Below are 25,944 nucleotides of genomic sequence, written 5' to 3' on the forward strand. Positions count from 1 at the left end.
CAGAGGGAGGGTGAGACAGAGGGAGGGTGAGACAGAGGGAGGGAGAGACAGAGGGAGGGAGAGACAGAGGGAGGGAGAGACAGAGGGAGGGAGAGACAGAGGGAGGGAGAGACAGAGGGAGGGAGAGACAGAGGGAGGGAGAGACAGAGGGAGGGAGAGACAGAGGGAGGGAGAGACAGAGGGATGGAGAGACAGAGCGAGGGAGAGACAGAACGAGGGAGAGACAGAGCGAGGGAGAGACGAAGAGGCAGAGGGAGAGACGAAAAGACATAGGGAGAGACGAAAAGACATAGGGAGGGAGAGACAGAAAGAGTGGGAGTGTGGGGAGAGAGAGACCGAAACAGACAGAGGGGGAGAGAGAGACAGACAGACAGAGAGAGAGGGAAAGACAGACAGAGGGAGAGAGAGGCACAGAGAGACAGACAGAGAGAGAGAGAGAGAGAGAGAGACAGACAGAGGGAGAGAGAGAGACAGACAGAGGGAGAGAGAGACAGACAGAGGGAGAGACAGAGAGACAGACAGAGAGAGAGACAGACAGACAGATGGAGAGAGAGAGAGAGAGACAGACAGAGGGAGAGCAAGAGAGAGAGAGACAGGGAGAGAGAGAGAGAGAGAGAGAGAGACAAACAGAGGGAGAGAGAGAGAGAGACAGAGAGAGGGAGAGAGAGTGACGGACACAGAAGGAGAGAGAGAGAGGGACGGACACGGAAGGAGAGAGAGAGAGAGACGGATACAGAGGGAGAGAGAGAGAGAGACGGACCCAGAGGGAGAGAGAGAGAGAGAGAGAGAGAGAGAGAGACGGACCCAGAGGGAGAGAGAGAGAGAGAGAGAGAGACGGACGGACCCAGTGGGAGAGAGAGAGAGAGAGAGACAGAGAGAGAGAGACGGAGCCGGAGACGGAGGGAGACGGAGCCGGAGGGAGACGGAGCCGGAGGGAGACGGACCCGGAGGGAGACGGACCCGGAGGGAGACGGACCCGGAGGGACACGGACCCGGAGGGACACGGACCCGGAGGGACACGGACCCGGAGGGACACGGACAGAGGAAGGCGCACAGAGGGTGACAGGCCGAGAGAGATTCACCGAGACAGAGAGAGAGCGAGTCCGAGAGAGGGCGAGTCCGAGAGAGGGCGAGTCCGAGAGAGGGCGAGGCCGAGTCCGAGAGAGGGCGAGGCCGAGAGAGGGCGAGGCCGAGAGAGGGCGAGGCCGAGAGAGGGCGAGGCCGAGAGAGGGCGAGGCCGAGAGAGGGCGAGGCCGAGAGAGGGCGAGGCCGAGGCCGAGGCCGAGAGAGGCCGAGGCCGAGGCCGAGAGGGCGAGGCCGAGAGAGGGCGAGTCCGAGAGAGGGCGAGTCCGAGAGAGGGCGAGGCCGAGGCCGAGAGAGGGCGAGGCCGAGGCCGAGAGAGGGCGAGGCCGAGAGAGGGCGAGGCCGAGGCCGAGAGAGGGCGAGGCCGAGGCCGAGAGAGGGCGAGGCCGAGAGAGGGCGAGGCCGAGGCCGAGAGAGGGCGAGGCCGAGAGAGGGCGAGGCCGAGAGAGGGCGAGGCCGAGAGAGGGCGAGGCCGAGAGAGGGCGAGGCCGAGAGAGGGCGAGGCCGAGAGAGGGCGAGGCCGAGAGAGGGCGAGGCCGAGAGAGGGCGAGGCCGAGAGAGGGCGAGGCCGAGAGAGGGCGAGGCCGAGAGAGCGAGAGCGAGACCGAGACCGAGAGAGAGCGAGACCGAGACCGAGAGAGAGCGAGACCGAGACCGAGAGAGAGCGAGACCGAGAGAGAGCGAGACCGAGACCGAGAGAGAGCGAGACCGAGACCGAGAGAGAGCGAGACCGAGACCGAGAGAGAGCGAGACCGAGACCGAGAGAGAGCGAGACCGAGAGAGAGCGAGACCGAGAGAGAGCGAGACCGAGAGAGAGCAAAACCGAGAGAGAGCGAAACCGAGAGAGAGCGAGACCGAGACCGAGGCCGAGAGAGAGGGCGAGGCCGAGAGAGGGCGAGGCCGAGAGAGGGCGAGAGCGAGACCGAGAGCGAGCGAGACCGAGACCGAGAGAGAGCGAGACCGAGACCGAGAGAGACCGAGACCGAGAGAGAGCGAGACCGAGAGAGAGCGAGACCATGAGAGAGCGAGACCGAGAGAGACCGAGACCGAGAGAGAGCGAGACCGAGAGAGAGCGAGACCATGAGAGAGCGAGACCGTGAGAGAGCGAGACCGTGAGAGAGCGAGACCGAGAGAGCGAGACCGAGAGAGAGCGAGACCGAGACCGAGAGAGAGCGAGACCGAGACCGAGAGAGAGCGAGACCGAGAGAGAGCGAGACCGAGACCGAGAGAGAGCGAGACCGAGACCGAGAGAGAGCGAAACCGAGAGAGCGAGAAAGACCGAGACCGAGAGACGAGACCGAGAGAGAGCGAGGCCGAGAGAGAGCGAGACCGAGACCGAGAGACGAGACCGAGAGAGAGCGAGACCGAGAGAGAGCGAGGCCGAGAGAGAGCGAGGCCGAGAGAGAGCGAGGCCGAGAGAGAGCGAGGCCGAGAGAGAGCGAGGCCGAGAGAGAGCGAGGCCGAGAGAGAGCGAGGCCGAGAGAGAGCGAGACAGAGAGAGAGCGAGACAGAGAGAGAGCGAGACAGAGAGAGAGCGCGACAGAGAGAGAGCGAGACCGAGAGAACGAGACCGAGACCGAGAGAGAGGGAGACCGAGAGCGAGACCAAGAAAGAGCAAGACCGAGAGCGAGACTGAGAAAGACCAAGACCGAGAGACGAGACCGAGAGAGAGGGAGACAGAGAGAGCGAGACAGAATTACAGAGAGCGAAACATAGACACTGAGAATACGAGACAGAAAGAGATTCAGTGAGAGAGAGATTCAGCGAGAGAGAGAGATACAGCAAGAGAGAGAGAGCGAGGCAAAGAGAGAGACAGAAACAGGTAGAGCAAGACCGAGAGAGTGTGACCGAGAGAGAGAGCGAGGCCGAGAGAGTGTGACCGAGAGAGAGAGCGAGGCCGAGAGAGTGTGACCGAGAGAGAGGGAGACCGAGGGAGAGCGAGACCGAGGGAGAGCGAGGGCGAGCGAGACCGAGGGAGAGCGAGACCGAGGGCGAGCGAGACCGAGGGCGAGCGAGACCGAGGGAGAGCGAGACCGAGGGAGAGCGAGACCGAGGGAGAGCGAGACCGAGGGAGAGCGAGACCGAGGGAGAGCGAGACCGAGAGCGAGACCGAGGGAGAGCGAGACCGAGGGAGAGCGAGACCGAGGGAGAGCGAGACCGAGGGAGAGCGAGACCGAGGGAGAGCGAGACCGAGGGAGAGCGAGACCGAGGGAGAGCGAGAGCGAGAGCGAGACCGAGGGAGAGCGAGACCGAGGGAGAGCGAGACCGAGACCGAGACCGAGGGAGAGCGAGAGCGAGGGAGAGCGAGGGAGAGCGAGGGAGAGCGAGGGAGAGCGAGGGAGAGCGAGAGCGAGGGAGAGCGAGAGCGAGAGCGAGGGAGAGCGAGACCGAGACCGAGGGAGAGCGAGAGCGAGAGCGAGGGAGAGCGAGGGAGAGCGAGGGAGAGCGAGGGAGAGCGAGAGCGAGGGAGAGCGAGAGCGAGAGCGAGGGAGAGCGAGAGCGAGACCGAGGGAGAGCGAGACCGAGAGAGAGCGACTCACCGAGAGAGAGAGAGACCAAGAGAGAGCGAGACCGAGAGAGAGCGAGAAAGAGAGAGAGAGCGAGAAAGAGAGAGCGAGAAAGAGAGAGAGAGCGAGAAAGAGAGAGAGCGAGACAGAGGGAGAGCGAGACAGAGGGAGAGCGAGACAGAGAGGGAGCGAGGCAGAGAGGGAGCGAGGCAGAGAGGGAGCGAGGCGGGGAGAGAGCGAGGCGGGGAGAGAGCGAGGCGGGGAGAGAGCGAGACGGGGAGAGAGCGAGACGGGGAGAGAGCGAGACGGGGAGAGAGCGAGACGGGGAGAGAGCGAGACGGGGGAGAGAGCGAGACGGGGAGAGAGCGAGACGGGGAGAGAGCGAGACGGGGAGAGAGCGAGACGGGGAGAGAGCGAGACGGGGAGGGAGCGAGTCGGGGAGGGAGCGAGTCAGAGAGGGAGGGCGACAGAGAGGGAGGGCGACAGAGAGGGAGGGCGACAGAGAGGGAGGGCGACAGAGAGGGAGGGCGACAGAGAGGGAGGGCGACAGAGAGGGAGGGCGACAGAGAGGGAGAGCGAGACAGAGGGAGCGAGACAGAGGGAGCGAGAGCGAGACAGAGAGAGAATGAGACAGAGAGAGAGCGAGACAGAAGCAGAGAGAGAGAGAGAGGCAGAGAGAGAGAGAGACAGAGACAGAGCGTTACAGGGAGAGAGCGAAACAAGGTCACAGTGTACACAAGACAGAAAGAGATTCAGAGAGAGAGAGGGAGAGGGAGTGAGAGGGCGGGAGAGGGAGAGAGAGGGAGAGAGAGGGGGAGAGAGGGGGAGAGAGGGGGAGAGAGAGGGAGAGAGAGGGAGAGAGACGGGGAGAGACGGGGAGAGACGGGGAGAGAGTGTGTAGCCATCTGGGATGGCCACTTACAAGAAGAAACATGGACGTTCGCAAAGCCTGAAGGGAAATGTGGCCAATGTAAGATTCAGGCAGGCACAGAGCAGAGAATATATTTGTGAGCAGAGAATCCGGACAGCATCGAAACCCCCAGCCGATTAGCATTTTGATGGCCCATCTCCGTAAGACAAAAGACTGATACTTGAGTAACCGATACAATCCCAGACATTTCGGCGTCACTCCCTGTACTCAGGAAGCATCAACAACAGGGTCAATGACTGCTTAGGACACACCCAGCCATCAAGGCACCCGCCCCTTTATTGGCTCAGATCAAAGGCAGTGATCGAGAACTGCCCAATTAGTGGGGTCCAAACCTAAGAACCACCCAAAAGGGCGTGAAACCCCCAGGATAAAGAGAGACACTGCAATGTGTTCAATCTCTTGGACCTGGCGCCCCGGCAACGTCCATCTCCAATCGTAGCACCGCCAGAAGCAAGTCCAAGTTCAACGCCCGCTACCAGACGGTGAGCCCAGCTGAGCAGCAGTTACTTCTCCAGACCCAGTAGATCCAGATTCGGACAAAGGCCACTGTTCCTCTGACCTAAGCCGGGTGCCTGAAGTTAAGTACAGGTTGTCTTAGTTGTTAGGTGTAGTTTAATTAGTAGTGTTTATGTTGCATGTGTAAGTTAATCTTGTGTGTCAATAAAGTACCCTTGACCTTGAACTAACTAACTGGTGTTTGGCTCTTGGATCGATATCTGGTTGAACCTTGTGGTGGTATCATTCGATACCTGGCGACTCTGAAAGCAATATAGAATCGATATCTAAAGAAAGAAGTCTTACAACACCAGGTTAAAGTCCAACAGGTTTGTTTCGATGTCACTAGCTTTCGGAGCGCTGCTCCTTCCTCAGGTGAACAAAGAGGTAGGTTCCAGAAACATATATATATAGACAAATTCAAAGATGCCAGACAATGCTTGGAATGCGAGCATTAGCAGGTGATTAAATATTTACTCTCAGATCCAGAGATGGGGTAACCCCAGGTTAAAGAGGTGTGAATTGTGTCAAGCCAGGACAGTTGGTAGGATTTCGCAGGCTAGATGGTGGAGGGTGAATATAATGCGACATGAATCCCAAGTCCCGGTTGAGGCCGCACTCATGTGTGCAGAACTTGGCTATAAGCTTCTGCTCGGCGATTCTGCGTTGTCGCGGGTCCTGAAGACCGCCTTGGAGAACACTTACCCAGAGATCAGAGGCTGAATGCCTTTCACTGCTGAAGTGTTCCCCGACTGGAAGGGAACAATCCTGCCTGGTGATTGTCGCGTGTAGCCACTTAAAATAGCTAACTCCCGATTAGAATGGCCAAACCCCGATTTAAAATGGCGAACGGAAGAGGCTGATGGGAAAATCAGCCAACGGGACTCAAACAGACAGCTGAAGGTAAATCAGTGTATTCACCTCTGGGGAGGCCCGACAGAATCTATATCTGCAGCCATCAACATAACACACCAGCCATCTGCATAGTAAGTAGCAATCCCGGGAACAATATGCTACAAATTAGAAACACAAAGCCAACTCAGACTTTGCGGCGCCAGCAGGAGCTGACACAAAGAGAGGTGAATGACCACCCCTCGATCAAGGAATCGCTCCAGCATTGGAGAATGTCGAACCAAGTGATTGGGACCAAGTCCAATCACTTGGAACCAGGTACAAGGTCCGCCCCGAGAGGCGGGAAGCCCCTGGGGACTATAAGAATAGGGGCCAAGTTCAAATCGACCCTCCTTCTCCTCTCCGCACCCTTCGAGACCCTTCTGCTGACCCTCTGCAACAGCCGCGAGAAATAGTAAGTCTCACTCCAACGCTCGCTACGAGATAGACACTCCTGACTATCGACCTGTATCAGCTTTGAATCCCGCAGGCTCAGAACCCATACGAAAGGCCATTTGTTTCCCTGACCTGGTGGGCCATTTCCAAAGTTAAATATTGGCCTGTTAGTTGTAGGAAGTAGCTTAGAAGTAGAATTGAAGTATAAGTATTGATTACTGTATATAATAAATGAGCGTTGATTTAACTCTTACTAAGCGGTGTGTTGGATTATTGATCATTACTCGGACTTGAACCACGTGGCGGTATCCGAAAGATACCTGGCGACTCAAGAGCAAAGGCGACTCAAAAGCAAATACTAGAATACTGTGAGCAATTTTGGGCCCCACACCTCAGGAAGGACATACTGGCACTGGAGCGGGTCCAGCGGAGATTCACACGGATGATCCCAGGAATGGTAGGCCTAACATACGATGAACGTCTGAGGATCCTGGGATTATATTCATGGGAGTTTAGGAGGTTGAGGGGAGATCTAATAGAAACTTACAAGATAATGAATGGCTTAGATAGGGTGGATGTAGGGAAGTTGTTTCCATTAGGAGACGTGTGTCTCCGCTCCCCTCCGCTCCGTTCCAACGCCCCACAGCAAAAAACCGCACCGACCTCCTCAGAAGACAAATATGGGACACAACCGACAGAATACTCTTTGTCATCCAGTACTTTCCCGGAGTGGAGAAACTATGACATCTTCTTCACAGCCTTCAACACGTCATCGATGAAGATGAACATCTTGCCAAGGTCACCCCCACACCCCCACTACTTGCCTTCAAACAACCGCGAAACCTCAAACAAACCATTGTTTGCAGCAAACTACCCAGCCTTCAGAACAGCGACCACGACACCAAACAACCCTGCCATGGCACATCTGCAAGACGTGCCAGATCATCGACATGGGTACCACCATTAAACGTGAAAACACCACCCACCAGGTACGCGGTACATACTCGTGCGACTCGGCCAACGTTGTCTACCTCATACGCTGCAGGAAAGGATGTCCCGAGGCGTGGTACATTGGCGAGACCATGCTGACGCTGCGACAACGAATGAACGGACATCGCACGACAATCACCAGGCAGGAATGTTCCCTTCCAGTCGAGGGAACACCTCAGCAGTCAAGGGCATTCAGCCTCTGATCTCCGGGTAAGCGTTCTCCAAGGCGGCCTTCAGGACCCGCGACAACGCAGAATCGCCGAGCAGAAACTTATAGCCAAGTTCCGCACACATGAGTGCGGCCTCAACCGGGACCTGGGATTCATGTCGCATTACATTCATCCCCCACCATCTGGCCTGCAAAATCCTACCAACTGTCCTGGCTTGGTACAATTCACACCTCTTTAACCTGGGGTTACCCCATCTCTGGATCTGTAAATATTTAATCACCTGCTAATGCTCGCATTCCAAGCATTGTCTGGCATCTTTGAATCTGTCTATATATATGTTTCTGGAACATACCTCTTCATTCACCTGAGGAAGGAGCAGTGCTCCGAAAGCTAGTGATTCGAAACAAACCTGTTGGACTTTAACCTGGTGTTGTAAGACTTCTTACTGTGCTCACCCCAGTCCAACGCCGGCATCTCCACATTAAAGAAAGAAGGGCAGCCTTGTTGACTGCCATATTTAAAGCAGGTAAAAAAGGCAACAAGTGAGAGAGAGGGAGAGATGGGGAGAGGGGCGGAGAAAGAGGGAGGGGCGGAGAGAGAGAGGAGAGAGGGAGAGAGAGGGGGAGAGAGTGGGAGGGAGAGAGGGAGAGGGAGAGAGAGAGAGAGAGAGAGAGGGGGAGAGGGGGAGAGGGGGAGGGGGAGAGGGGAGAGAGGAGAGAGGAGAGAGGAGAGAGGGAGGGAGAGAGAGAGAGGAGGGGAGAGAGGGAGAGGGAAGGAGAGAGAGGGGAGAGAGGGAGGGAGGGGGGAGGGAGAGGGAGAGGGAGTGGGAGAGAGAGGGAGAGACAGAGAGAGACAGAGGGAGAGAGGGAGAGAGAGGGAGGGAGAGGGAGAGAGAGGGAGAGAGAGGGAGAGAGAGGGAGAGAGAGGGAGAGAGAGGGAGAGAGGGAGTGAGAGGGAGTGAGAGGGAGAGAGAGGGTGAGAGAGAGGGGGAGACAGAGAGAGAGAGAGAAAGGGGGGAGAGAGAGGAAGAGAGAGAGGGAGGCAGAGAGGGAGGCAGAGAGGGAGACAGAGAGGGAGACAGAGAGGGAGACAGCGAGGGAGACAGCGAGGGAGACAGCGAGGGAGACAGCGAGGGAGACAGCGAGGGAGACAGCGAGGGAGACAGCGAGGGAGACAGCGAGGGAGACAGAGAGGGAGACAGAGAGGGAGACAGAGAGGGAGACAGAGAGGGAGACAGAGTGAAAGGGAGATGTATTCCAACCCATTAAAGACAAGGTTAACAACTGCCCTCTGTGAACTATCTGGAAATGGCTACATGAGCGAATGCAACTGCAAAGACTGTTTGGTGGGAACAGGGCCGAGGAAGATAAACATCCAAAGCAAGTGACGCCGTCATTCTTTAAGAAGCCTCTGGGCAAAGCAAGACTGCCCACGGATTGTGACTGCTGAATACAGCGACGGAGATATGAGGAGACACGTTTTTACGCAGCGAGTGATTCGGGTCTGGGGAGCACCTGTACGAGCGCGTGGTGGAGGCAGGTTCAGTCGAGGCTTTCGAGATGGAATTTGACCAATGTGAGAAGAAAAACTATGGGGCAAAGGTAGGACTGACTGAGTTGCTTGCAGAGGGCTAGCAGGGACACAGTTAACTGAATGGCCTCCTACGGAGCTCTCAGTTCAGCAAACGCAGTTTATCGCTTTCTGTAAACCACTGAAAGAGTTCCATCTGCAAGTGGATTAAAAACCTGGGCTGATTGAACCCAGGTTCAATGACCCCCCACCCCCAGCCCTGTGATCTCTCTGCATTCCCTGCCTTTCAATCCCCCCCACCCACTACTCCCTTCCATTTCTATTCTCCCGCCACTCCCCCACCAGCTGATAGACTGCAGTAAGCTTCGCGATCTGATCAGAACCTCTCTTCCCCATCCCACCCCTAGTCGCCACATTCCCCGAACAGGTGCCGGAATGTGGCGACTAGGGGTTTTTCACAGTAACTTCATTGAAGCCTACTCGTGACAATAAGCGATTTTCATTTCATTTCACTCACCTGCTGCATGAGGTCCAGGATAGTCTCGAAGCGGAGCTGCTGTCGATGTTCGGGCTCACCCTCTGTCTCTGTCTCGAATTCCTCGCAGATCTGCCCCATGATGAGGTGCTGACGCTCGTACTTCCGTACCTGCTCCCCAGGTAGCGAGTCGCGGTGGGCTGCCAGCCACTCAGGATACTGGGATGGAAATGAGGATGGAGAGGTGGGAGGAGGAGAGGAGTTATTACACACAATAATTCCCCATCTCCTTGCTCCACTGCAGAATTATCAGAAAGAATGAGTCTGGGAGCGTGTCTGAGAGTTCATGTGTGTGAGTGTATGTTTGTGCATCTGAGTGAATGTGTAACAGTATGTTTGAATGAGCGTGCGAGTGTGTGAACAAGCGTGTGTGAATGAGCATGTGTGGGGCAGCACGGTGGCGCAGTGGGTTAGCACTGCTGCCTCATGGCGCCGAGGTCCCAGGTTCGATCCCGGCTCTGGGTCACTGTCCTTGTAGAGTTTACACATTCTCCCCGTGTCTGCGTGGGTTTCGCCCCCACAACCCAAAAAGATGTGCAGGGTAGGTGGATTGCCCAAGCTAAATTGCCTCTTAATTGGAAAAAATTAATTGGGTATTCTAAATTTATTTTTAAAATGTGAATGAGCATGCGTGTGCATGAGCTTGCGGGCGTGAATGTGTGTGTGTGTGTGTGAATGAGTGTGTGTAAACATGTGAATGTGTGTGTGTGTGAGAATGAGCGTGTGAGAATGAGCGTGTGTAAACATGTGAATTTGTGTATGTGTGAATGTGTGTGCGCGAATGTGTGCACGTGAATGAGTGTGCGTGTGTGTGAATGAGTGTGCACGTGAATGAATGTGCATGTGTGTGAGAGAATGACTGTGTGAATGAGTGTGTGTGTGAATGAGTGTGTGTGTGAATGTGTTGTGCGTGTGAATGTGTTGTGCGTGTGAATGTGTTGTGCGTGTGAATGTGTTGTGCGTGTGAATGTGTTGTGCGTGTGAATGTGTTGTGCGTGTGAATGTGTTGTGCGTGTGAATGTGTTGTGCGTGTGAATGAGTCCGTCTGAGTGTGAGCGTGTGTGTGAGTGAATGTTTGTGTGTGAATGAGTGTGTGAATGAGTGTGAATGAATGAATGTGTGAATGAGCAGTGTGGATGAGTATGTGTGTGGATGAGTGCGTGTGTAAACATGTGTTAGTGTGTGTGAATTTGTGTATGTGTGAATGTGTGCGCGTGTGTGAAGGTGTGTGCGAGAATGTGCGCACGTGAATGAGTGTGCGTGTGTGTGAATGAGTGTGCATGAGAATGAGTGTGTGTGAGAGAATGACTGTGAATGAGTGTGTGCGTGTGAATGTGTTGTGCATGTGAGTGTGTGTGTGAGAGAATGAATGTGTGTGTGACTGAATGTGTGTGTGTGTGTGTGTAAATGAGTGTGCGTGTGAATGAGTGTGTGCGTGGGGACGAGTGTGCGTGGGGACGAGTGTGCGTGGGGACGAGTGTGCGTGGGGACGAGTGTGCGTGGGGACGAGTGTGCGTGGGGACGAGTGTGCGTGGGGACGAGTGTGCGTGGGGACGAGTGTGCGTGGGGACGAGTGTGTGTGTGTGGGAATAAGTGTGTGTGTGTGGGAATGAGTGTGTGTGTGTGGGAATGAGTGTGTGCGTGTGTGGATGAGTGCGTGTGTGGATGAGTGCGTGTGTGGATGAGTGCGTGTGTGGATGAGTGCGTGTGTGGATGAGTGCGTGTGTGGATGAGTGCGTGTGTGGATGAGTGCGTGTGTGGATGAGTGCGTGTGTGGATGAGTGCGTGTGTGGATGAGTGCGTGTGTGGATGAGTGCGTGTGTGGATGAGTGCGTGTGTGGATGAGTGCGTGTGTGGATGAGTGCGTGTGTGGATGAGTGCGTGTGTGGATGAGTGCGTGTGTGGATGAGTGCGTGTGTGGATGAGTGCGTGTGTGGATGAGTGCGTGTGTGGATGAGTGCGTGTGTGGATGAGTGCGTGTGTGGATGAGTGCGTGTGTAAACGTGTGTGTGAATTTGTGTAGATGTGAATGTATGTGTGTGAAGGTGTGCACGAGATGGTGTGCACGAAAATGAGTGTGCATGTGAATGAGTGTGCACGAGAATGTGTGTGTGTGTGAGAGAATGACTGTGTGAATGAGTGTGTGAATGTGTTGTGCATGTGAATGAGTGTGTGTGAATGAGTGCGTGTGAGAGTGTGTGTGAGTGTGAGAGACTGAATGTGTGTGTGACTGAATGTTTGTGTGTGTGCGCCTGTGTGAATGAGTGTGCGTGTGAATGAGTGTGTGCGTGGGGATGAGTGTGTGCATGGGGATGAGTGTGTGCGTGGGGATGTGTGTGCGCGTGGGGAGGTGTGTGTGGGGGAATAAGTGTGTGTGTGTGTGGGAATGAGCGTGTGTGTGTGAATGAGTGTGAATGTGTGTGTGAATGAGTGTGTGAACGAGTGTGTGAATAAGTGTGTGGATGTGTGTGCGGATGAGTGTGCGAATGAGTGTATGTGTGTGTGAGAATAAGTGTGTGTGAGAATGAGTGTGTGTGTGAAATAGTGTGTGAATGAGTGTGTGTGTGTGAATGAGTGTGCATGTGTGAATTTGTGTGTGAATGTGTGCACGTGTGAGAATGTGCGCGTGGGGATGAATGTGTGCGTGGGGATGAGTGTGTGCGTGGGGATGAGTGTGTGCGTGGGGATGAGTGTGCGCGTGGGGATGTGTGCGCGTGTGGGGAGGTGTGTGTGTGGGAATGAGCGTGTGTGTGTGAATGAGCGTGAATGTGTGTGTGAATGAGTGTGTGAACGAGTGTGTGAATAGGTGTGTGGATGTGTGTGCGGATGAGTGTGCGAATGAGTGTATGTGTGTGTGAGAATAAGTGTGTGTGAGAATGAGTGTGTGTGAAATAGTGTGTGAATGAGTGTGTGTGTGTGAATGAGTGTGCATGTGTGAATTTGTTTGTGAATGTCTGCACGTGTGAGAATGTGCACGTGTGTGAATGTGTGCGCGTTTTTGTGAATGTGTGCGCGTTTTTGTGAATGTGTGTGCGTTTGTGTGAATGTGAGTGTGTGTGAATGAGAGTGTGTGTGAATGGGAGTGTATGTGTGTGAATGAGTGCGTGTGAATGAGTGTGCATGTGAAAGTGTGTGTGTGTGAATGAGTGTGCGTGTGTGAATGAGCGTGCGTGTGAATGAGCGTGCGCGTGAATGAGTGAGTGCGTGAATGAGTGTGTGCGTGAATCAGCGTGCGCGTGAATGAGTGCGCTTGTGTGAATGAGGGTGTGAATTGGGGCGTAAATGAGTGTGAGTGAATGTGTGCGCGTGTGTGAAGGTGTGTGCAAGAATGTGTGCACGTGAATGAGTGTGCATGAGAATGAGTGTGCGTGTGAGAGAATGACTGTGAATGAGTGTGTGCGTGTGAATGTGTTGTGCGTGTGAATGAGTGCGTGTGTGAGAGAATGAATGTCTGTGTGACTGAATGTTTGTGTGTGTGCGTGTGAATGAGTGTGCGTGGGGACGAGTGTGTGCGTGGGGACGAGTGTGTGCGTGGGGACGAGTGTGTGCGTGGGGACGAGTGTGTGCGTGGGGATGAGTGTGTGTGGGGATGAGTGTGTGTGGGGATGAGTGTGTGTGTGTGGGAATAAGTGTGTGTGTGTGTGTGGGAATAAGTGTGTGTGTGTGTGTGGGAATAAGTGTGTGTGTGGGAATAAGTGTGTGTGTGTGGGAATATGTGCGTGTGTGGATGAGTGCGTGTGTGGATGAGTGCGTGTGTGGATGAGTGCGTGTGTGGATGAGTGCGTGTGTGGATGAGTGCGTGTGTGGATGAGTGCGTGTGTGGATGAGTGCGTGTGTGGATGAGTGCGTGTGTGGATGAGTGCGTGTGTGGATGAGTGCGTGTGTGGATGAGTGCGTGTGTGGATGAGTGCGTGTGTGGATGAGTGCGTGTGTGGATGAGTGCGTGTGTGGATGAGTGTGTGTGTGTGGATGATTGCGTGTGTGGATGAGTGCGTGTGTGGATGAGTGCGTGTGTGGATGAGTGCGTGTGTGGATGAGTGCGTGTGTGGATGAGTGCGTGTGTGGATGAGTGCGTGTGTAAACGTGTGTGTGTGTGAATGTGTGTATGTATGAATGTGTGTGTGTGAAGGTGTGCGGGAGATGGTGTGCACGAGAATGAGTGTGCGTGTGAATGAGTGTGCACGAGAATGTGTGTGAGAGAGAATGACTGTGTGAATGAGTGCATGAATGTGTTGTGCGTGTGAATGAGTGCGTGTGAATGAGTGCGTGTGTGTGTGTGAGAATGAACGTGTGTGTGACTGAATGTGTGTGTGAGTGTGCCTGTGTGAATGAGTGTGCGTGTGAATGAGGGTGTGCGTGGGGATGAGTGTGTGCGTGGGGATGAGTGTGTGCGTGGGGATGAGTGTGTGCGTGGGGATGAGTGTGTGCGTGGGGATGAGTGTGTGCGTGGGGATGAGTGTGTGCGTGGGGATGAGTGTGTGCGTGGGGATGAGTGTGTGCGTGGGGATGAGTGTGTGCGTGGGGATGAGTGTGTGCGTGGGGATGAGTGTGTTCGTGGGGATGAGTGTGTTCGTGGGGATGAGTGTGTTCGTGGGGATGAGTGTGTTCGTGGGGATGAGTGTGTGCATGGGATGTGTGTGCGTGTGGGGATGTGTGTGGGGGAATAAGTGTGTGTGTGTGTGGGAATGAGCGTGTGTGTGTGAATGTGTGTGTGAATGAGTGTGTGAACGAGTGTGTGAATAAGTGTGTGGATGAGTGTGCGGATGAGTGTGCGGATGAGTGTATGTGTGTGTGAGAATAAGTGTGTGTGAGAATGAGTGTGTGTGTGAATGAGTGTGTGTGAAATAGTGTGTGAATGAGTGCGCGTGTGAGAATGTGCGCGTGTGTGAATGTGTGCGCGTTTTTGTGAATGTGTGCGCATTTGTGTGAATGTGAGTGTGTGTGAATGAGTGCGTGTGAATGAGTGTGCGTGTGTGAATGAGTGTGCGTGTGTGAATGAGTGTGCGTGTGAATGAGTGTGCATGTAAATGAGTGGGCGTGTGTGAATGAGTGTGTGTGTGTGTGAATGAGTGTGCGTGTGAATGAGTGTGCGTGTGAATGTGTGCGTGTGTGAATGTGTGCGCATGTGTGAATGAGTGTGCGTGTGTGAATGAGTGTGCGTGTGTGAATGAGTGTGCGCTTGAATGAGCGTGCGCGTGAATGAGTGTGCGCGTGAATGACTGAGTGCGTGAATGAGTGTGTGCGTGTGAATGAGTGTGTGTGTGTGTGAATGAGTGTGCGTGTGAATGAGTGTGCGTGTGAATGTGTGCGCATGTGTGAATGAGTGTGCGTGTGTGAATGAGTGTGCATGTGAATGAGTGTGTGTGAAATAGTGTGTGAATGAGTGCGCGTGTGAGAATGTGCGCGTGTGAGAATGTGCGCGTGTGTGAATGTGTGCGCGTTTTTGTGAATGTGTGCGCATTTGTGTGAATGTGTGCGCATGTGAATGTGAGTGTGTGAATGAGTGTGCGTGTGAATGAGTGTGCGTGTGTGAATGAGTGTGCGTGTGTGAATGAGTGTGCGTGTGAATGAGTGTGCGTGTGTGAATGAGTGTGTGTGTGTGTGAATGAGTGTGCATGTGAATGAGTGTGCGTGTGAATGTGTGAGTGTGCGAATGTGCGCGCATGTGTGAATGAGTGTGCGTGTGTGAATGAGTGTGCATGTGAATGAGTGTGCGCTTGAATGAGCGTGCACGTGAATGAGTGTGCGCGTGAATGAGTGTGTGCGTGAATGAGTGAGTGCGTGAATGAGTGAGTGCGTGAATGAGTGTGTGCGTGAATCAGCGTGCGCGTGAATGAGTGTGTGCATGAATGAGTGGGCGCTTGTGTGAATGAGGGTGTGAATGTGAGTGTGAGTGAATGAGTATGTTATTGAGCGTGTGAATAAGTGTGCCTTTGTGTGAATGAGTGTATATGGATCAGTGAGTGTGCGTGAATGAGTGTGTGACAGAATGAGTGTGTATGTGCATGTAAATGAATGTATGTGTGTGTGTGCGTAAACGTCTGTGTGTGTAAACCTGTGTGTGTGTGAATGAGAGTGTATGTGTGAGAATTTGTGTATGTGCGAATGTGTGTGTGAAGGCGTGAGCGAGAATGTGTGTGCGTAATGAGTGTATGAAGGAGCGTGCATGTGTGTGAATGAGTGTGCATGTGTGTGAGAGAGAATGAGTGTGCGTGAGAGAGAATGTGTGTGTGTGTGTGAATGACTGCATGTGAGTGTGAGCACGAATGTGAATGAGTGTGCATGTGAATGAGTGTGCATGTGAATGAGTGCGTGTGAATGAGAGTGCGTGTGAATGAGTGTGCGCGTGAATGAGTGTGCGCGTGTGTGAATGAGTGAGAATGCGTGTGTGAATGAGTGTGTGTGTGAATGAGTGTGTGTGTGGATGAGTGTGTGTGGATGAGTGTGTGTGGATGAGTGTGTGTGGATGAGTGTGTGCGTGAATGAGTGTGCGCTTGTGTGAATGAGGGTGTGAATTGGGGCGCAAATGAGTGTGAGTGAATGTGTGCGCGTGTGTGAAGGTGTGTGCGAGAATGTGTGCACATGAATGAGTGTGCATGCGTGTGAATGAGTGTGCATGTGAATGAGTGTGCATGTGAGAGAATGACCGTGAATGTGTTGTGCGTGTGAATGAGTGCGTGTGAGAGTGTGTGTGAGAGAATGAATGTCTGTGTGACTGAATGTTTGTGTGTGTGCGTGTGAATGAGGGTGTGCGTGGGGACGAGTGTGTGCGTGTGGATAAGTGTGTGGGGATGAGTGCGTGTGTGTGGGGATGAGTGCGTGTGTGTGGGAATGAGTGCGTGTGTGAATGTGTGCGTGTGTGGATGAGTGCGTGTGTGGATGAGTGCGTGTGTGGATGAGTGCGTGTGTGGATGAGTGCGTGTGTGGATGAGTGCGTGTGTGGATGAGTGCGTGTGTGGATGAGTGCGTGTGTGGATGAGTGCGTGTGTGGATGAGTGCGTGTGTGGATGAGTGCGTGTGTGGATGAGTGCGTGTGTGGATGAGTGCGTGTGTGGATGAGTGCGTGTGTGGATGAGTGCGTGTGTGGATGAGTGCGTGTGTGGATGAGTGCGTGTGTGGATGAGTGCGTGTGTGGATGAGTGCGTGTGTGGATGAGTGCGTGTGTGGATGAGTGCGTGTGTGGATGAGTGCGTGTGTGGATGAGTGCGTGTGTGGATGAGTGCGTGTGTAAACGTGTGTGTGTGTGAATTTGTGTATGTATGAATGTGTGTGTGTGTGAAGGTGTGCGTGAGATGGTGTGCACGAGAATGAGTGTGCGTGTGAATGAGTGTGCACGAGAATGTGTGTGTGTGAGAGAATGGCTGTGTGAATGAGTGCATGAATGTGTTGTGCGTGTGAATGAGTGCGTGTGAATGAGTGTGTGTGTGTGAGTGTGTGAGAATGAATGTGTGTGTGACTGAATGTGTGTGACTGAATGTTTGTGTGTGTGTGCCTGTGTAAATGAGTGTGCGTGGGGATGAGTGTGTGCGTGGGGATGAGTGTGTGCGTGGGGATGAGTGTGTGCGTGGGGATGAGTGTGTGCGTGGGGATGAGTGTGTGCGTGGGGATGAGTGTGTGCGTGGGATGTGTGTGGGGATGTGTGTGGGGGAATAAGTGTGTGTGTGGGAATGAGCGTGTGTGTGTGAATGTGTGTGTGTGAATGAGTGTGAATGTGTGTGTGAATGAGTGTGTGAACGAGTGTGTGAACACGTGTGTGGATGAGTGTGCGGATGAGTGTGCGAATGAGTGTATGTGTGTGTGAGATTAAGTGTGTGTGTGAGAATGAGTGTGTGAATGAGTGTGTGTGAAATAGTGTGTGAATGAGTGTGTGTGTGTGAATGAGTGTGCATGTGTGAATTTGTGTGTGAATGTGTGCACGTGTGAGAATGTGCGCGTGTGAGAATGTGCGCGTGTGAGAATGTGCGCATGTGTGAATGTGTGCGCGTTTTTGTGAATGTATGCGCATTTGTGTGAATGTGAGTGTGTGTGAATGAGAGTGTGTGTGAATGAGAGTGTGTGTGAATGAGAGTGTGTGTGTGTGAATAAGTGTGCGTGTGAATGAGTGCGTGTGAATGAGTGTGCGTGTGAATGAGTGTGCGTGTGAATGAGTGTGCGTGTGTGAATGAGTGTGCGTGTGTGAATGAGTGTGCATGTGAATGAGTGTGCGCTTGAATGAGCGTGCGCGTGAATGAGTGTGCGCGTGAATGAGTGTGCGCGTGAATGAGTGTGCGCGTGAATGAGTGTGCGCGTGAATGAGTGTGCGCGTGAATGAGTGTGTGCGTGAATGAGTGTGTGCATGAATCAGCATGCGCGTGAATGAGTGTGTGCATGAATGAGTGGGCGCTTGTGTGGATGAGGGTGTGAATTAGGGCGTGAGTGAGTGAGTGAATGAGTATGTGAATGAGCGTGTGAATAAGTGTGCCTTTGTGTGAATGAGTGTACATGGATCAGTGTGTGTGCGTGAATGAGTGTGTGTGACAGAATGAGTGTGTATGTGCATGTAAATGAATGTATGTGTGTGTGTGCGTAAACGTCTGTGTGTAAACCTGTGTGTGTGTGTGAATGAGAGTGTATGTGTGAGAATTTGTGTATGTGTGAATGTCTGTGTGAAGGCGTGAGCGAGAATGTGTGTGCGTGAATGAGTGTATGAATGAGCGTGCATGTGTGTGAATGTGTGCATGTGTGTGAGAGAGAATGAGTGTGCGTGTGTGTGAGAATGAGTGTGTGTGTGTGTGAATGACTGCATGTGTGTGTGAGCACGAATGTGAATAAGTGTGCATGAGAATGAGTGTGCGTGTGAATGAGAGTGCGTGTGAATGAGAGTGCGTGTGAATGAGAGTGCACGAGAATGTGTGTGTGTGAGAGAATGGCTGTGTGAATGAGTGCATGAATGTGTTGTGCGTGTGAATGAGTGCGTGTGAATGAGTGTGTGTGTGTGAGTGTGTGAGAATGAATGTGTGTGTGACTGAATGTGTGTGACTGAATGTTTGTGTGTGTGTGCCTGTGTAAATGAGTGTGCCTGTGAATGAGGGTGTGCGTGGGGATGAGTGTGTGCGTGGGGATGAGTGTGTGCGTGGGGATGAGTGTGTGCGTGGGATGTGTGTGCGTGGGATGTGTGTGCGTGTGGGGATGTGTGTGGGGGAATAAGTGTGTGTGTGGGAATGAGCGTGTGTGTGTGAATGTGTGTGTGTGAATGAGTGTGAATGTGTGTGTGAATGAGTGTGTGAACGAGTGTGTGAACACGTGTGTGGATGAGTGTGCGGATGAGTGTGCGAATGAGTGTATGTGTGTGTGAGAATAAGTGTGTGTGTGAGAATGAGTGTGTGAATGAGTGTGTGTGAAATAGTGTGTGAATGAGTGTGTGTGTGTGAATGAGTGTGCATGTGTGAATTTGTGTGTGAATGTGTGCACGTGTGAGAATGTGCGCGTGTGAGAATGTGCGCGTGTGAGAATGTGCGCATGTGTGAATGTGTGCGCGTTTTTGTGAATGTATGCGCATTTGTGTGAATGTGAGTGTGTGTGAATGAGAGTGTGTGTGAATGAGAGTGTGTGTGTGAATGGGACTGTGTGTGTGAATGGGAGTGTGTGTGTGAATAAGTGTGCGTGTGAATGAGTGCGTGTGAATGAGTGTGCGTGTGAATGAGTGTGCGTGTGAATGAGTGTGCGTGTGTGAATGAGTGTGCATGTGAATGAGTGTGCGCTTGAATGAGCGTGCGCGTGAATGAGTGTGCGCGTGAATGAGTGTGCGCGTGAATGAGTGTGTGCGTGAATGAGTGTGTGCGTGAATGAGTGTGTGCGTGAATCAGCATGCGCGTGAATGAGTGTGTGCATGAATGAGTGGGCGCTTGTGTGGATGAGGGTGTGAATTAGGGCGTGAGTGAGTGAGTGAATGAGTATGTGAATGAGCGTGTGAATAAGTGTGCCTTTGTGTGAATGAGTGTACATGGATCAGTGTGTGTGCGTGAATGAGTGTGTGTGACAGAATGAGTGTGTATGTGCATGTAAATGAATGTATGTGTGTGTGTGCGTAAACGTCTGTGTGTGTAAACCTGTGTGTGTGTGTGAATGAGAGTGTATGTGTGAGAATTTGTGTATGTGTGAATGTCTGTGTGAAGGCGTGAGCGAGAATGTGTGTGCGTGAATGAGTGTATGAATGAGCGTGCATGTGTGTGAATGTGTGCATGTGTGTGAGAATGAGTGTGCGTGTGTGTGAGAATGAGTGAGTGTGTGTGTGAATGACTGCATGTGCGTGTGAGCACGAATGTGAATAAGTGTGCATGTGAATGAGTGTGCGTGTGAATGAGAGTGCGTGTGAATGAGAGTGCGTGTGAATGAGAGTGCACGAGAATGTGTGTGTGTGAGAGAATGGCTGTGTGAATGAGTGCATGAATGTGTTGTGCGTGTGAATGAGTGCGTGTGAATGAGTGTGTGTGTGTGAGTGTGTGTGTGTGAGTGTGTGAGAATGAATGTGTGTGTGACTGAATGTGTGTGACTGAATGTTTGTGTGTGTGTGCCTGTGTAAATGAGTGTGCGTGGGGATGAGTGTGTGCGTGGGGATGAGTGTGTGCGTGGGGATGAGTGTGTGCGTGGGGATGAGTGTGTGCGTGGGGATGAGTGTGTGCGTGGGGATGAGTGTGTGCGTGGGATGTGTGTGGGGATGTGTGTGGGGGAATAAGTGTGTGTGTGGGAATGAGCGTGTGTGTGTGAATGTGTGTGTGTGAATGAGTGTGAATGTGTGTGTGAATGAGTGTGTGAACGAGTGTGTGAACACGTGTGTGGATGAGTGTGCGGATGAGTGTGCGAATGAGTGTATGTGTGTGTGAGATTAAGTGTGTGTGTGAGAATGAGTGTGTGAATGAGTGTGTGTGAAATAGTGTGTGAATGAGTGTGTGTGTGTGAATGAGTGTGCATGTGTGAATTTGTGTGTGAATGTGTGCACGTGTGAGAATGTGCGCGTGTGAGAATGTGCGCGTGTGAGAATGTGCGCATGTGTGAATGTGTGCGCGTTTTTGTGAATGTATGCGCATTTGTGTGAATGTGAGTGTGTGTGAATGAGAGTGTGTGTGAATGAGAGTGTGTGTGAATGAGAGTGTGTGTGAATGAGAGTGTGTGTGTGTGAATAAGTGTGCGTGTGAATGTGTGTGTGTGAATGAGTGTGAATGTGTGTGTGAATGAGTGTGTGAACGAGTGTGTGAACACGTGTGTGGATGAGTGTGCGGATGAGTGTGCGAATGAGTGTATGTGTGTGTGAGAATAAGTGTGTGTGTGAGAATGAGTGTGTGAATGAGTGTGTGTGAAATAGTGTGTGAATGAGTGTGTGTGTGTGAATGAGTGTGCATGTGTGAATTTGTGTGTGAATGTGTGCACGTGTGAGAATGTGCGCGTGTGAGAATGTGCGCGTGTGAGAATGTGCGCATGTGTGAATGTGTGCGCGTTTTTGTGAATGTATGCGCATTTGTGTGAATGTGAGTGTGTGTGAATGAGAGTGTGTGTGAATGAGTGTGTGTGTGAATGAGAGTGTGTGTGTGAATGGGACTGTGTGTGTGAATGGGAGTGTGTGTGTGTGAATAAGTGTGCGTGTGAATGAGTGCGTGTGAATGAGTGTGCGTGTGAATGAGTGTGCGTGTGAATGAGTGTGCGTGTGTGAATGAGTGTGCGTGTGTGAATGAGTGTGCGCTTGAATGAGCGTGCGCTTGAATGAGCGTGCGCGTGAATGAGTGTGCGCGTGAATGAGTGTGCGCGTGAATGAGTGTGTGCGTGAATGAGTGTGTGCGTGAATGAGTGTGTGCGTGAATGAGTGTGTGCGTGAATGAGTGTGTGCGTGAATCAGCATGCGCGTGAATGAGTGTGTGCATGAATGAGTGGGCGCTTGTGTGGATGAGGGTGTGAATTAGGGCGTGAGTGAGTGAGTGAATGAGTATGTGAATGAGCGTGTGAATAAGTGTGCCTTTGTGTGAATGAGTGTACATGGATCAGTGTGTGTGCGTGAATGAGTGTGTGTGACAGAATGAGTGTGTATGTGCATGTAAATGAATGTATGTGTGTGTGTGCGTAAACGTCTGTGTGTGTAAACCTGTGTGTGTGTGTGAATGAGAGTGTATGTGTGAGAATTTGTGTATGTGTGAATGTCTGTGTGAAGGCGTGAGCGAGAATGTGTGTGCGTGAATGAGTGTATGAATGAGCGTGCATGTGTGTGAATGTGTGCATGTGTGTGAGAATGAGTGTGCGTGTGTGTGAGAATGAGTGAGTGTGTGTGTGAATGACTGCATGTGCGTGTGAGCACGAATGTGAATAAGTGTGCATGTGAATGAGTGTGCGTGTGAATGAGAGTGCGTGTGAATGAGAGTGCGTGTGAATGAGAGTGCACGAGAATGTGTGTGTGTGAGAGAATGGCTGTGTGAATGAGTGCATGAATGTGTTGTGCGTGTGAATGAGTGCGTGTGAATGAGTGTGTGTGTGTGAGTGTGTGAGAATGAATGTGTGTGTGACTGAATGTGTGTGACTGAATGTTTGTGTGTGTGTGCCTGTGTAAATGAGTGTGCGTGTGAATGAGGGTGTGCGTGGGGATGAGTGTGTGCGTGGGGATGAGTGTGTGCGTGGGGATGAGTGTGTGCGTGGGGATGAGTGTGTGCGTGGGATGTGTGTGCGTGTGGGGATGTGTGTGGGGGAATAAGTGTGTGTGTGGGAATGAGCGTGTGTGTGTGAATGAGTGTGAATGAGTGTGTGAACGAGTGTGTGAACACGTGTGTGGATGAGTGTGCGGATGAGTGTGCGAATGAGTGTATGTGTGTGTGAGAATGTGTGTGTGTGAGAATTAGTGTGCGAATGAGTGTGTGTGAAATAGTGTGTGAATGAGTGTGTGTGTGTGAATGAGTGTGCATGTGTGAATTTGTGTGAATGTGTGCACGTGTGAGAATGTGCGCGTGTGAGAATGTGCGCATGTGTGAATGTGTGCGCGTTTTTGTGAATGTATGCGCATTTGTGTGAATGTGAGTGTGTGTGAATGGGACTGTGTGTGTGAATGGGAGTGTGTGTGTGTGAATAAGTGTGCGTGTGAATGAGTGTGTGTGAATGAGTGCGTGTGAATGAGTGTGCGTGTGAATGAGTGTGCGTGTGTGAATGAGTGTGTGTGTGTGAATGAGTGTGTGTGTGTGAATGAGTGTGCATGTGAATGAGTGTGCGCTTGAATGAGCGTGCGCGTGAATGAGTGTGCGCGTGAATGAGTGTGCGCGTGAATGAGTGTGCGCGTGAATGAGTGTGCGCGTGAATGAGTGTGCGCGTGAATGAGTGTGTGCATGAATGAGTGTGTGCATGAATGAGTGTGTGCGTGAATCAGCATGCGCGTGAATGAGTGTGTGCATGAATGAGTGGGCGCTTGTGTGGATGAGGGTGTGAATTAGGGCGTGAGTGAGTGAGTGAATGAGTATGTGAATGAGCGTGTGAATAAGTGTGCCTTTGTGTGAATGAGTGTACATGGATCAGTGTGTGTGCGTGAATGAGTGTGTGTGACAGAATGAGTGTGTATGTGCATGTAAATGAATGTATGTGTGTGTGTGCGTAAACGTCTGTGTGTGTAAACCTGTGTGTGTGTGTGAATGAGAGTGTATGTGTGAGAATTTGTGTATGTGTGAATGTCTGTGTGAAGGCGTGAGCGAGAATGTGTGTGCGTGAATGAGTGTATGAATGAGCGTGCATGTGTGTGAATGTGTGCATGTGTGTGAGAGAGAATGAGTGTGCGTGTGTGTGAGAATGAGTGTGTGTGTGTGTGAATGACTGCATGTGCGTGTGAGCACGAATGTGAATAAGTGTGTATGTGAATGAGAGTGCGTGTGAATGAGAGTGCGTGTGAATGAGAGTGCGTGTGAATGAGTGTGCGCGTGTGTGAATGAGTGACAATGCGTGTGCGAATGAGTGTGTGTGGATGAGTGTGTGTGGATGAGTGTGTATGGATGAGTGTGTGTGGGAATGAGTGTGTGTGTGGAAATGAGTGTGTGTGGGAATGAGTCTGTGTGTGTGTGTGAATGTGTATGTGAATGAGTGTGTGTATGGATGAGTGTGTATATGGATGAGTGTGTGTATGGATGAGTGTGTGTATGGATGAATGTGGGTATGGATGAATGTGTGCGCGCGCTAATGAGTGTGTGAATGAGGGCGTGAATGAGTGTATGAATGAATGAGTGTATGAATGAATGAGTGCGTGAATGTGTGTGTGAATGTGTGTGTGCGTGAATTTGTGTATGTGTGAATGTGTAGGCGTGTGTGGTGTGTGTGAGAATGTGTGTGAATGAGTGTGCGTGTGTGAATGCGTGTGCATGTGTGAATGAATGAGTGTGTGAGAGAATAAGTGTGTGTGAATGAGTGTGTGTGCACGTGAATGAGTGTGCACGTGAATGAGTGTGCCGTGAGTGAGTGTGCGTGTGAATGACTGTACGTGTGAATGAGTGCGTGTGAATGTGTGCGCGCGTTAATGAGTGTGTGAATGAGGGCGTGAATGAGTGCATGAATGAATGAGTGCGTGAATGTGTGTGTGAATGTGTGTGTGTGAATTTGTGTGTGGTGTGTGAGAATGTGTGTGTGTGAATGAGTGTGCGTGTGTGTGAATGCGTGTGCATGTGTGAATGAATGAGTGTGTGTGAGAGAATAAGTGTGTGAATGTGTGTGTGTGCATGTGAATGAGTGCGTGAGAGGGTGAGTGTGTGTGAGAGTGTGCGTGTGAATGTTTGTGTGTGTCAATGTGTGTGCATGTGTGAATAAGTGTCTGTGTGATTGAGTGTGCGTGTGAATGAGTCACATGTGAATGAGTGCGTGCGTGAGTGAATGAGGGTGTGAATGAGCTGTGTGAATAAGTGTGTGCGCCTGTGTGGGAATGAGTGTGTGTGTGGATGAGAGTGTGTGTGTGTGTGTGTGGATGTGTGTGTGTGGATGCGAGTGTGTGTGGATGAGTGTGTGTGTGGATGAGTGTGTGTGTGGATGAGTGTGTGTGTATGAGTGTGTGTGGATGAGTGTGTGTGTATGAGTGTGTGGGAATGAGTGTGTGTGTGTGTGTGTGGGAATGAGTGTGTGTGTGAATGTGTGTGTGAATATGACTGTATGTGTGAATGTGTGCATGTGTGTGTGTGAATGAGTGCGTGAATGTGTGTGTGTGAGAATTTGTGCACTGTGTTAGTGTGTGTCTGTGTTAGTGTGTGTCTGTATTAGCGTGTGTCTGTGTTAGTGTGTGTCTGTGTTAGTGTGTGTCTGTGTTAGTGTGTGTCTGTATTAGTGTGTGTCTGCGTTAGTGTGTGTCTGTATTAGTGTGTGTCTGTATTAGTGTGTGTCTGCGTTAGTGTGTCTGTATTAGTGTGTGTCTGTGTTAGTGTGTGTCTGTGTTAGTGTGTGTCTGTATTAGTGTGTGTCTGTGTTAGTGTGTGTCTGCGTTAGTGTGTGTCTGTATTAGTGTGTGTCTGTATTAGTGTGTGTCTGTATTAGTGTGTGTCTGTGTTAGTGTGTGTCTGTGCTAGTGTGTGTCTGTGTCTGTATTAGTGTGTGTCTGTATTAGTGTGTGTCTGTGTCTGTATTAGTGTGTGTCTGTGTTAGTGTGTGTCTGTGTCTGTATTAGTGTGTGTCTGTGTTAGTGTGTCTGTGTTAGTGTGTGTCTGTATTAGTGTGTGTCTGTATTAGTGTGTGTCTGTATTAGTGTGTGTCTGTGTCTGTATTAGTGTGTGTCTGTATTAGTGTGTGTCTGTATTAGGGTGTGTCTGTGTCTGTATTAGTGTGTGTCTGTGTTAGTGTGTGTCTGTGTCTGTATTAGTGTGTGTCTGTGTTAGTGTGTGTCTGTATTAGTGTGTGTCTGTGTTAGTGTGTCTGTGTTAGTGTGTGTCTGTGTCTGTATTAGTGTGTGTCTGTATTAGTGTGTGTCTGTGTCTGTATTAGTGTGTGTCTGTGTTAGTGTGTGTCTGTGTCTGTATTAGTGTGTGTCTGTATTAGTGTGTGTCTGTGTCTGTATTAGTGTGTGTCTGTGTTAGTGTGTGTCTGCGTCTGTATTAGTGTGTGTCTGTGTTAGTGTGTGTCTGCGTCTGTATTAGTGTGTGTCTGTATTAGTGTGTGTCTGTGTCTGTATTAGTGTGTGTCTGTATTAGTGTGTGTCTATTAGTGTGTGTCTGTATTAGTGTGTGTCTGTGTCTGTATTAGTGTGTGTCTGTATTAGTGTGTGTCTGTGTCTGTATTAGTGTGTGTCTGTATTAGTGTGTGTCTGTATTAGTGTGTGTCTGTGTTAGTGTGTGTCTGTATTAGTGTGTGTCTGTATTAGTGTGTGTCTGTATTAGTGTGTGTCTGTGTTAGTGTGTGTCTGTATTAGTGTGTGTCTGTGTTCGTGTGTGTCTGTATTAGTGTGTGTCT

General features: G+C 51.5%; 1 protein-coding gene across 3 annotated transcripts in view; it reads right to left on the reverse strand.

Moving 5' to 3' along the window:
* The window catches only part of pex19 (peroxisomal biogenesis factor 19), a 54,112-nt gene that overhangs the window by 6,718 nt on the left and 21,450 nt on the right, over positions 1 to 25,944 (reverse strand). For all 3 annotated transcript variants that reach the window (XM_072498329.1, XM_072498328.1, XM_072498331.1), the window contains exon 6: positions 9,511 to 9,687. In XM_072498329.1, the coding sequence (XP_072354430.1) occupies positions 9,511 to 9,687 (177 nt within the window). The remainder of the gene's footprint in view (positions 1 to 9,510; positions 9,688 to 25,944) is intronic.

This window comes from Scyliorhinus torazame, chromosome 4, assembly GCF_047496885.1.
Source record: "Scyliorhinus torazame isolate Kashiwa2021f chromosome 4, sScyTor2.1, whole genome shotgun sequence".
In the NCBI taxonomy this organism is placed as follows: domain Eukaryota; kingdom Metazoa; phylum Chordata; class Chondrichthyes; order Carcharhiniformes; family Scyliorhinidae; genus Scyliorhinus; species Scyliorhinus torazame.